Source organism: Lycorma delicatula, chromosome 2 (assembly GCF_047948215.1).
Source record: "Lycorma delicatula isolate Av1 chromosome 2, ASM4794821v1, whole genome shotgun sequence".
In the NCBI taxonomy this organism is placed as follows: domain Eukaryota; kingdom Metazoa; phylum Arthropoda; class Insecta; order Hemiptera; family Fulgoridae; genus Lycorma; species Lycorma delicatula.
In genome coordinates this window covers 216,104,369-216,117,031 of record NC_134456.1, presented here as the reverse complement: position 1 = coordinate 216,117,031, position 12,663 = coordinate 216,104,369, and the positions used below count along the sequence as shown (strand labels likewise).

Genomic DNA, 12,663 nt, shown 5'->3' with positions numbered 1-12,663 from the left:
CTATTAAAACACTAACCATGTCAATTGCAGCAGGCAAAATAAGATTTTCCAAACCCACTTTGGGTTTGGACATCTTAGCTAATGAGATAAGGTGGTTCAAGTATACTTTTATCAGTATGGCGTAATTTGCAAATAGAAGCTTGATTTCTCAAACAAAATATGCAATTTTCTTTCGAAAAATTCCAAGGGTTTGCTTTCATGAACCAGATGTTTAGTTTCCAAGTGTCGAATTAATTTTGATGGCTTCATACTTTCATTGAAGAGGACTTGAAAGCAAACAATGAACTGTTGCTTTCCATCCAATGAAGTTAAACCATAATTTAAATAACTGTCTAATCTTTTTACCAATTGATTTATTATATGTAGATAACTCACTTCTTTTTTTCAAAAATTTATCCATTATGCAGAAGAATCTAACTGAAAAAAAACCATTTACACTGACTGCACACTAAAAAACTGAAACCTCGATTATTATTTTCAATGAAACAATGATTTTGAAACTTAAATAAAGACACCAGATGCAAGCTCACATTTGAAACTAAAATGACTTTCTGCAATTCCTCACACCTCTTTTATATGGGTGCTGAGAGCACGACATGTTCAAATGTATCATATGCATATTCAAACATGATGCTCTCTCACAGCCAATATTATGCAAGCAGACCAAATTATAAGGAGCATGAACACATCAAGTTGGAACCTGTAAATTGCTCGTGTTTAAACACTCCATATAAGCATGTTCATACCCACTGCTATTGATGCAGCTAAATAGTTTTAACTTTGTTTCATTAGGATGGGGCTGAGGGGGGTCATGAAATATTCAATATATATATTTCTTTTACATTTTGGGGGTTGTGGAACTAAAAAGGTTGAAGAAAACTGGTTTAAATCAATGTTTCTTCTGTTATTGCCACTTTTTCAGCCCAAACATTGTTTTTTAGCTCTTCTAAATATTGTAACATTATTACATAAACCTTATCTTTCAATGGCTACACCAGAAGGTGATATTCTAATTTTATAAAACTTTCAAAATGTTAATTGTGTTTTAGAAACACTCCTCTGATTTTTCAAGTAAAATGTGACTACTTTTATTCTTTCTTGGGCAGTATATTTTTATAAAATGAATCTTGTTTTTAAGTTTTATCTGAAAGAAAAAAAAATTATAATATTTGAATAATAAAGAATAGTAACAAGAAGGTTTATGTAAATACTTAAACTAAAATTTTCCAGTTTGAATTTTAAGTAAGCTATAAAAAATGAACTCTGTAAAACATTTTCATTTATTTATGGCCAGTAAAAAATTAAAAGTTATACAGTAAGCTGAGGAAATCAGTAATAGTGCAGCAGGCTCTAAGTACAATATTCTGGAATCATGCACAAAAGACTGGAGAAAGAAAAAAGAGAAGCTTACAGATAGTAATGAAAGTAGAAGAGCTTTACACACAGAATTCAGAAGTTTCCTCAAGCAGAAGAGCAGTTGTATTTACATTCAAGAAATACGCAATAGAGTATTTGCTATTTCAACAGATATGCCACAATTAAAAGTCAAACAAATTGCAAAGGAACTTCAAAAACAACTTTTAAAGTAAATAGAGGATGGTTAAATGGTTTTATAAATAAGTATGAACTATCAATAAGGAGACTTACATCTATTTGTCAACATTTACCAGATTCCTTTGAGAAAAAATGATTGGCCTTCCAGGGACATATTGGTCAATTACAATAAGAAAATAACTTTTTAATGGAGTAGACAAAAAATGCTGAATCAAAACCAGTTTACATATTAGCAGATACAACAAAATTAACGCTGTCTGTGACAAAACTGTTCACGTGTACATTGTGGCAATGAAAAACAGCAATGTACAATTACATTGACAGTACTTGAAGATGGCAAAAAACTTCCAGCATTTATTTTATTTAAAGAAAAACCCTTCCAATGGGTGAAATTCTTGTATCATTGTTGGATGCCAAAAAAGGATGAACACATAACTTGTTGGTTAAAAATGGGTGAAATGTACATGTGGGTCAGCAACTTGGTGGTCTTTTAAAATTGAAAAATATGTTAATTATGGGCAGTTTCTGTGGACATGAAACAGAAAATGTGAAAAAAGACTTCTCAAAAGTAAAACAGTGCAAGTTTGTATCCTACTGGAATGACATCATTACTCCAACCATTCACTGTTTGTTTAATCTTTCTAAAATTTCTAATATTTTATTATTACTTTTGTGTTCAATGTTTACTTTTTCAATTACTTCTAAATTTTTTCCAAACTAGTTATATTCTTTAATTATTAAGTGGTCTGCTTTGACAAACCTACTTTTTTTTATTTTTAAATGATTTTTTTTTGTTTTGCATAGGAGGAGGGAAAATCTACAACCAGACACTCAGCAGCCCATACTGATGGGTGTGTGGGGTTTCCTGCCGAAGCAGGGACCCACTAAAAACCCTCTCCCACTTATGACATGATGACAGAAACTGCTGATTAGGAATAACCTCATCACCGTGCATGCAACGGGTACTCCAGTGGCATCATCCAGTGACTGGCTCCAGCATCCCCCAGGGGGCACCCAGCAGAGCGATGATCCGGTTGGAGTCCTGCTGGCCTTCCCCAATCACCCTCCAATTGGACACGTTCGAATTATTGCTCCTCTTCCATCATCTTCATTTGCAGAACATTACGAAACCACAGTCCACACCGACTCCATCCTTCACCAGAGGAGAGCATAATGCCCATGATATCTTTTGCAATCATTTTTCTTCAAGGGCCTCATTTGTTCCCACCTGGGGTATCTGAAGAAGGTGTGCTCAACATCATCAAACTGATCTCAATATTGGCACACCTTCGTCATCCTCCTCCCTCTGTCATAGAGGTAGGCACTGAACAACCCGTGGCCTGTCAGCCACTAGATTCTCCAAAAGTCTAGCTCACCAAACTTCCTGTTGCACCGCATCTTCAAGGAGGGAACTAACCGATGCATCCACCTACCAGTTGGCACCTGATCCCATCTCTCTTGCCACTGATCCATCATCGTGGCCCTAGCCAACTGCTTGTCTAGAGCCCTATATCTCACACATCTTTCCTCTGCCAGAAGGGTTATCGGAGGCATCCTTGCAAGAATAAGCACTTCCTCCAAGGAGGCAGTTCGGTATACCTGTACCACCTGTAGTAGCAACCTTCTTTGTATCGCCTCAATCCTTTGCCTATTCCTGGCAACCTTGAGAGTCCTTGACCAAGAAGGTACCACATATAGGATCATCAATTCTACAACAGTCACAATGACCTTCCTCTTAGAAGTTCAGGGCCCCTTAACCTTCGCCATAAGCCAGCAAACAGCCGAGGTGATCCTTTTGGCCTTCTTGACCACCTCCTTCACTTGAATAGTGAACCCCCTCGATCTAACCAACGAGATACTAAGATACCTGGTCTTTCTCGAGGAGGTCACCTCCACACCATCAAGAGCATCCGAACCCCATAGATGAAGACACCCACCTTTGAATGCTTCCAGTCACCACAGCCCCCCCTCCCGTTCTTAGCCCTGATGGAATTTAATGGGAGTCGTCTTTCGTCCTATGACTTTTTGCATCTCATAGTAATAAGCCTGACGTCGTTGGGATGCCACCAATGTAAATGCCTTGGTAGACATTTACATCGATGATTTATGAACTCAGCTTTTGCCTTCTCTGTAGACCTCATCCGGACATCTTGAATATCCTACATTTTTTTCCCTCTGAACTAGCTAACTGAGTTCACAGAAGCACAAACCCCGCGCCTAGTTCTACTTTTATTTGGCCAATTCCTAGTAAATGTCTCGAGATTCGAGGCAAATTTAACAACATACCACCAAAAATGTTGTTCACAACAAAATTTAGTCCTAATTCCCTTAATGAACTCAACTTTAGTTCATACCCCAGACTCACCATCAAGAGCAACTGAAAAACTTGGTATCTTATGTCTACCTGTCATAGGTATCATAACTTGTTTTCCTAGGAGAGACAGGCAGGCCTATGTCTTTAAGCCATCCTACCACCGCTTGTAAGGTTTCATTGGATCGTTTTAGCACCCCTTGGATCATCCTCACTGTAACCACCATGGCAAGGTCGTCCGCATAAGCAACCAAATTGACTCCATCAGGCATCCTCATGTTTAATAGGCTGTCGTATGCCAGATTCCATAAGAGGGAGGCCTAGAATTGACCCCTGGGGACACCCCTCTTTGCATGGTCACTACAACCTTCTCTCCATCTTCAGCAACTATCCTCATCTCTCTACCTCTCGTCAGGTACTCCTGTATTAACCTGACCAGATAGGAAGGCATCTTCTTATCCATTGGTCCACTTCATGCTACTAAAAGCATTTGCAATGTCTACAAGAATCACCAGAGGGATCTTTCTTGTGTGCCTCGTCCCTACCACCGCCTCATTTGTGACATCCATCACCTTCCTTACAGCATCTTTTTTGAGCGAATGATTGGCTTCTTAAGGTCTTTCCCGGCTTGCTTTAATTGTGCTGCCACAGTCTCCAATACCGGCAGATCATCCCATCTCCTTCCATGCATGTATGTCCTCTAGAGGCTGATACATTTTTTCCTTATCTCTTCTATAGTCGTGTTCCACCAATAGACTCTCTGCTGATCTGCCTTGTTGTTTGGCTTTCCAAGGGTCTCCCAGGATGTCTCCACTATGTCCTCATTCAGTCACTCCAGGTCCTTTGCATCCAGGTCCAACATTTTCTTTTGAAAGCTCTCCTGAACAAAAGATACCTGAAAAGTCCTTATCTGCCAGGGTCTAGTCCTCTCTTCAAAGTCTCCTGAGTCCAACCGGCCTGGGCAGAACCTTGGTGAGGATGCTCAATGACGATCTCTATGCAACAATGTTCAATGAACATCTCATCCTCCAAAACCCACCACTACACCATCTCCATGTAGTCTTCCTTGACAAAAGACAAGTCTAGGGTAGAACTGAGGTCTTCCCTATGGACATTCCAAGGGAGGCCACCATCTCTGAAAGCTGCTTTCCCCTCTTGTTGACAATTTTGCTGCCAGCTGAATTATTATTATAATATTTTTAATGTTTTATTATATGGTTACCAGGTTTATATTTTTTATCATTATAAGCATTAATTAAGTTTTCTATAATTTTATTTGTGTAGGAGTAATTTATATAAATATTTTCATTGTTTTCATTATTATGGGTTTTAATGAACAAATATTTGTTCTAAAGATTTTAATGTATCATGTACTTTAATATGTAAATGTAAAAAGGAAAAAAAATTAAAAAATTACTGAAGATTGGTTTAGGCCCGAAAGTGCTTTAAAAATGAAAAAAAAAATTAAGGAAAGAGTGTTCTTTAATTCTGTACTTTGAAGAGTGGCTGAATAAGTTATATTATATAATTAGCTTTAATTTTTGTTATACAAAAAATAAAAGCAAAAATTTTACATGTTAACTTTTACTAAAAAACATCATTTTGTTTAAGTGCATATCTTGTATGAGTAAATACAGTATTATTTTAGATGGTATTAACTATTATGGTAATCAGTCACAGTCAATGATAAAAGCATACAATAAAACTGCATCCCCCATTCTTTAACTTTGGTTCACTATGGAAGTTTATTAAAAGTGAATTAAGCAATTGGAATTTTCTCCTTACTTTGTAACCTTCAATTTCCAGCATACTTCTCCTTAAGACTTCCCAAGTGTTTTGAAATCATCAGTTTATTAGGTGATACAATTCAGAATCTTACCAAAATGAAATAATAATTTTATTACAATAGTAAAAATGGATGTGCATTCACTCACCAAATAAGTAAAAAAAAATTCAAGCAGGTACTCACTACTACCAAAGAATGATGGCCAAGTTTTATTGACCACAAGAGAATTTAGAAAACAAACAGAACTGATGAAACATGGGACCATAACATCAGAAATTTATAATGAACTATCAGAGATCCAAAATAATGTGAAATTCTCAAAACATTACAAAAAAAATCTATTTTATTACAAAGCTCAGAAACACTTTACAGGTTGCACAAAAGCCAATCAACATCCATAATTGCCTGTATTAGAGCCAAATGATTATCATCTTTTTACAAGCATAAAGGTTTACCTGACTACCCAATGCTTTGAAACCAATGACTTAGCAGATGAAGTTAATAACTGACGAAGTTCTTCAATGGCATCTACAAAAATTGTTGTTACATAAGTTTTCTACTTTTTTTTTTAATATAGTGGTGACTGCATTCAGGTGCAAGTAAGTCAGATAAATATTTAAAATAAGTAAATAGTTTATACAGATAATAAATTTTGTTTAATGTATTCAGCCAAGTAAAAGACAATTTTAGAATAGCCCTTGTAATTAAAAAAAAAAGATGCAATCAGTATAAATAAAGTTAAAATTAAAGATACATTTTTGGTGCTATTAATCTCTAATTATTTTATTTTATTCTAATACATACCAGTGCATATTTAGAACTAAAAATAGTCATAAATTTTAACCTAAATTTATGACTAAAAACTTACTAATTGGTTCAGCCTGCTGATGAATTAATGCACCAAGTTCTCTCATTATCTGGTTAACATCAATCACATCAGCTTCTATCTTTTTCATACGGACTTCGCGCTCACGTAACATGCTGTGCTCAAATTCCAAATCATGCACAGCTTGCCGCTGCGATGTTAATAATTTTTGATCATCATCAACATTTATCATTTGTTCATTTGATTCGCTTTGTAATGCTATTTCTGATGGCAATAAACTAAATTTCATTTTATCGACTACTTGCTATAAAAAAAATATAAGAAAAAATAATCAGTTTTTAAGTTTTCTTTATAATATAGACTAACTCACAAAAATATTTTAAATGTATAAATATTTTAAAAATATATTTAAATAAAACAGTTCTAAATAAGAAAGTTTAATTTTAACCAGAATTTGAACTTTATCAAAAAGTAATGTATTATAAAATATTTCATACAGTTTTTTAGTTAAAATGTAACTTAATACTGTAATTTTCATATCCGCATTTAAAAATCTAAAGATCTTATCAAATGAAAATATGTTGATTTCATATAATTAACTGTTTCTTTCTAAAAGAATATACTTTGCTCTCCTATTGAACATTCTCAAAACCATATAATTTATTAATTACATACGAAATTCATCTAAAAACTATTATGTAATTAAAATATTATAGAATGAAAATACAATAAATAACATAAAATACTGTACAATGCAATAAAACATGACAGGAACTTGGAGCAGAATAGAATAGTTTCCTTTTCACACAAAGTAATCCCTATTATGCTACAACCCCCTTAACATATGATATGTTCCAATTAATAATGAAATATGACTAAAGAAACTTCAATTTATAATGAATCTATTACTTCAACCTATAAATTTTATTTTGGTGTCTCAGGATAAATCTAATAAATATTTGGAAAATGTTAACAATTAACAAAAAAATGGCAACAGTTTATCTGATTTGTGTGACCATCAGAAAATATTTCTCTTTTGAAGGTTTCTATATAATTAAAGCCAATTAATGAGCCGTAAAAATGCTTGATTAGCTCTAATTTTAATTACCGCACACAGACTGGTTTTTGTTTTCTACTCTACAATTAACCACATTATAATGCAGAAATTAAAAATGAAACCTGACTTTGAACCTTTCATATCCATCTTAAAGTCAGATAAAATTAGATTCATGGCTTATTTCTAACTTGTACCTTTTAAACCATTTGATGACTAATACGAGATCTGTTTAGAAAATAACCAAACATTATTAATTATGTGCCAACAGAGATATTTAGTGACGTGCTGTTGACAGCATTATGTTCTACATAACCTCCTCTGTAACCACATATTCTTTTATTGTTGATATCTCATTTACTGTTATTTGAGTCCAGCATGTTTATGTATTAGAAGCGATTTTTGTAATGAGCGATTTTCAGGAGTAACAATACAAGGTAAAAAATTTTGTGAAACTGGGAAAAATTTCACAGAAACGTCTTTACTTTTGAAACAAGTTTACAAACATGATGCTCTGGGGTCATTTGCAATATTACAAATAGTTTTCATGATTTAAAAGTGGTCGTCAGTCGATTGAAGATGACCCTTCTAGGAAGGCCTTCGACTTCAACTGTTGACTCCCACATTCAGAAAATCAACAATCTGGTACATGCAAATCACTGATTGACTGTCAGAGAACTTGCAGGTGAGGTTAGCAATGCAACTGGATGACATGAAAAATGACATTCTGACTGAAAAACTGAACATGCATCGACTTGCAGTAAAGTTTGCTCCTTGTTTGATTACCAAACAGCAGAAAGAACATCGAGTAGATGTTTATCTGCAACTTCTTGAACAATCCAATGACAATGAAACATTGATGCAAAGGATTACAACAGGAGACAAAAGCTAGACTTACAGCTATGACATCGAGACAAAAGTTTTTAGTACTGCCAATAAACAAATCACTACCAGATTGAACATATCTAAGTTCCACATCAATTTCACTCAGGGGGCTCATTTTGCATGTTATAGCAACTTGCTAATATTGCCGGAAAAAAGAAATCAAAGCAATAAGATGAAATAAGTACAATATTATGATCCAAACATCACAAACAACTAAAAACAATGATAAACACACAATGTTCTCAGCATATTGTTTTGAGTTGGCCATGAAATCATAATTCATTCAGGAGAAAAAGAACGGTTTATTTTATTTATTTAGTTTTTTTGCAATACTGTATTTATTGGTGTGTTACATACTATGAAGTTTAACCTGATGAAAAATGGTCAAGTGTCTTCAAAGAGTTAATATAAAAAGTAAGTTAATGATAATATAAGATATAATATGTTGTATAATATTATGCGATTAAAATTTCACACATTGTACAGTACAGAAAAGTTCATATTATATTAATAATTCTATTCTATGAATGGAATCCAACCTAATAGCAGCAAAATTAATTTAAAAAAATATTTTCACTTGATGCATTTCTTTTTTATTTTTGTTTGCCGTTTTTAATCTATGCAATTTCAGAATACACTTTTTTATTATAATAAATTAATTTAAAAAATAATTAAATTTTAAAATTTTAGAGATAAATAATTTCTATCTCTATCATTTAAGTTATGTTATTTGTTTTATTATTTTACATTATTTTATCTCGATGACTGAAACACTGCACATCTCTCTCTACATTTTAAAAATGCTATTATGATTTAATTAATGAATTACAACAATAAAAAAACATTCAGAAAAATCAGAGGTATCTGTAAAATGACTATTTTAAAAAAAATAAAAAGCAGTAAATGAAAAATAATTATTCATTTTAATAGATAATCAGCTTTTCTGTATTATAAAAGAAATTCTGTTTAATAAGAATTATGAAGAAAAGTAGTCTGTATAGTTACACGTAATAAAATGAATTTACAAAACAGAAAAAGTAGAAAAAAAAAATTGTTATTATTATTTAAATAATCATTATTAAATTACTTTCATCGCCTGTTGTAACTATTTCCAATTAGAATTTACAGTATAAATATTTGTAGTAATGTTATCACATAAAAATGACACTTGTGAATTTGATTGGCCAAAACCAACAACACTAACATTTGGAAGCAGTTCATTTTGAGATGTAATTGAACCGTAACTCTGGCCACCACTAGATCCACTGAAACCATAAGCCATTATAATTTCACGGAAATGTCACCTGACAACGTGCAGGTGACAAAGGTAAGAAAATACACAATCTGTGCGTGGGAAAATCATAAAACTAGAGTTATCTATATGTCATAATTAACAGAATAAAAGACAACATCGATCTAATATAAAAAATAAAATAGTGTATTGGCCAATTAAATCTGAGTTACATAATTCAGAAAAAATACCTTATCAGCAGTTCTCTCAATAAAACAGATTCATTTATATAATGACCACATTTATTTATGCATTTCATGAGATACAGTAATAAGTTTCATCTATTAGATTCAACTGTACAACCTACTATAGATATTTACTACTTTAAAGTACTCAGAATTCCATAGACAAACTACCATTTAGGAAAAAGTGATTAAACCATATATATTAACCATATACTCAATACAAATAACAAAAATATTAATTTAAAAATAATTACATAAAGTATTTAATGTACATAAATTAAGAAAATCATATTAAATATTCTTACTTTCTGAACAGAACTATAAGTTTGAACCGCCTCTTTGAAAAGATTAGTTAGTCTATCTACTTGCAGTTTCTGCTTTTTATCGCTTGGAGGTCTTCTTATTAGTGCTGTTAAACTCTGTAAATCACGAGTAGTCTGTCCAATGATTTCATTTGTACTTAACTGCGTAACATGACTATAACATAAATATTTTTTTCCATTAATTTTATAAACGGTTATAAGTATGTTTTGATCATTTAACCACAAAAACAAATATAAACGATTCTAGGTAGAACTAGATTACATACAAACACCAATGAAGCTTTTTTTTCTACAGAACCAATCAATCTTGGAGTCTCCTACATACTGAAACAAGTTTTCTTATTGTTTACTTAACTTTTATATAATTATATCATAACTTAAATAATTATCATAGAGATACAGTTATGTCCTTCATGTAATTTGGATTTTTTTGTAAACTTCTTCTTGTCAATTGTATTAAGGCTACTCTAATTTCCACCAACATCTTTTAATGATTTCTAGTTAGTAATTATAAAAAAATAATGAGATAAAACACCTTACTTTTCCTGCCGCACTGATAACCTAACTATTTCATAACAGATCATAACTTTTCAGGGTGGTTCACTATCAGTAATTTTCTTATTTATAAATGCCATCAACCAATAACATCAGTGAAGAAAAATCACAGCTAAAAGCATGCTGATAAACCGAATTCAGTAATCTGTAACTTTGTTATGAAATGAAAACTACTTTTCTAAACATAGATCCAATCTTATAACTTTTTATATTACAATTAAAAAATACTACACTTTTATTACAAATAACAAAATAACAACAGTTGCATACACTTATAATACAAACTTCAGAAAAGAGACTTGAAAATAGAACACTAGCAAAATATTCCCTAGTTTAAAAATTACTTTCTCATCTAGTTTAAAAATTACTAATAAATATTAACTCATTTTACAACAGTAATATACAACACAAATAAAAATTAAAACTTACACTTTATCACGAACACCTTGATTATCTTTATTAGTTCCAATTATTTTCATCGCCTGTTGTAACTGTTTCCAACTAGAATTTATGGTATAAATATTTGTAGTAACATTATCACATAAAAATGACACTTGTGAATTTGACTGGCCAAAACCAGAAATGCTAACGTTTGGAAGCGGTTCATTTTGAGATGTAATTGAACCATAACTCTGGCTACCACCAGATCCACTGAATCCCTCAGCCATTATAATTTCATGGAAATGTCACCTAACAACAGAAACCAATAAAAATTAAATATTAAAAATCATATACAAGTTTACAGCATAGTTTGATCTCAAAGTAAAAAAAAATTAACTTCCAAAACAAGTAATCTAAACATCAATCACTAAATCTTTAAAAAAAATTATTAAAAAACAAGAAAATTTTAGGAACAACCATTCCATATTTATTATTGTTAAATCAGACAGACTCTTATTTATTTTTAAAAAGTACAAAAACTTTAAATAATAATAATTGTAGGATCTAATAATTTTTAATTTTGAACAAGTTATTAACAAAAAAATTTCTTTCGGCATGCAAAAAGGTGGAGGTAAATTTCACCAGGGCAAAATAGGGGTAGGCGAACTTGAATAGTAGAAGCTTGTATCAAACATTACTTTCCATGTTTTACAGACACTACATTTTCTCATTAGACTATAAGGTATTGCTAAATTTTTTAGACTTCCTTATGATTTTTCCTGAACTGCTTTCCAACAAACCTATTTGAGGATTAGTGAGAAATTTCTAGGTTTGTCTCTTTGTATTGATAAAAAAAAAAAACAATGTTTTATTTAAAAACATGTATAAATGTAACAACAGTGATGTTGAGAAGATGATTTGAAAGTACAATATGCCTAAAGTACCCACCATTAAGTATTACAACTTACGTTAGATACCCTACCTTGTTTACATATACCAAAAAGAAGCATCTATTACCTTATCTTCCTATCAATTTAGGCAAAAATCACCATATAAAATAATGTTTGTACAATATTGATTCCAACATCTCTGTCTCTCTCTCTCTTGAACGTCTTTCTGTGTAACATGACGTTACACATTACGTTACGTTACATTTGTTGAAGAGCCTTTCCTTGTGACCCATTACCTTGTTTTCACTAGGTGAAAACAAGGTAGCAAGGCAGCACTGTAAGGAATACAGTGCTGCCACTGTATTCCTTGAAAATAGAATTCAATCAAATCAAAAATATGATTTCCCTAAACTGAGCAAATATCAAAATTAGTGGTCTATGTACTTGCTCATCCACTGGTGCCACCTTGTCTTTGTCTGGTTCAGCAACACTCACAAATTTTGCGGAGTTTCATCCTTATCAGTAGTCCATTTCCGAGACATTCCACATCGATCCAGGAACTTGTGGTGCACAGCTTCTACTTATTTTTAACGGACTATAGTCTTGGGATGTCAGATCCAGC

At 32.3% G+C, this 12,663-nt stretch overlaps 1 protein-coding gene across 7 annotated transcripts in view; it reads right to left on the bottom strand.

Annotated features, from left to right (window-relative positions):
- The window catches only part of Syx13 (syntaxin 13), a 67,346-nt gene that overhangs the window by 42,815 nt on the left and 11,868 nt on the right, over positions 1 to 12,663 (bottom strand). For all 7 annotated transcript variants that reach the window (XM_075357188.1, XM_075357189.1, XM_075357183.1 and 4 more), the window contains 3 exons: positions 11,200 to 11,460; positions 10,198 to 10,369; positions 6,520 to 6,781 (listed from right to left, as the gene is read on the bottom strand). In XM_075357188.1, coding sequence (XP_075213303.1) covers positions 6,520 to 6,781; positions 10,198 to 10,369; positions 11,200 to 11,438 — 673 coding nt within the window. In that variant the 5' untranslated portion in view covers positions 11,439 to 11,460. The remainder of the gene's footprint in view (positions 1 to 6,519; positions 6,782 to 10,197; positions 10,370 to 11,199; positions 11,461 to 12,663) is intronic.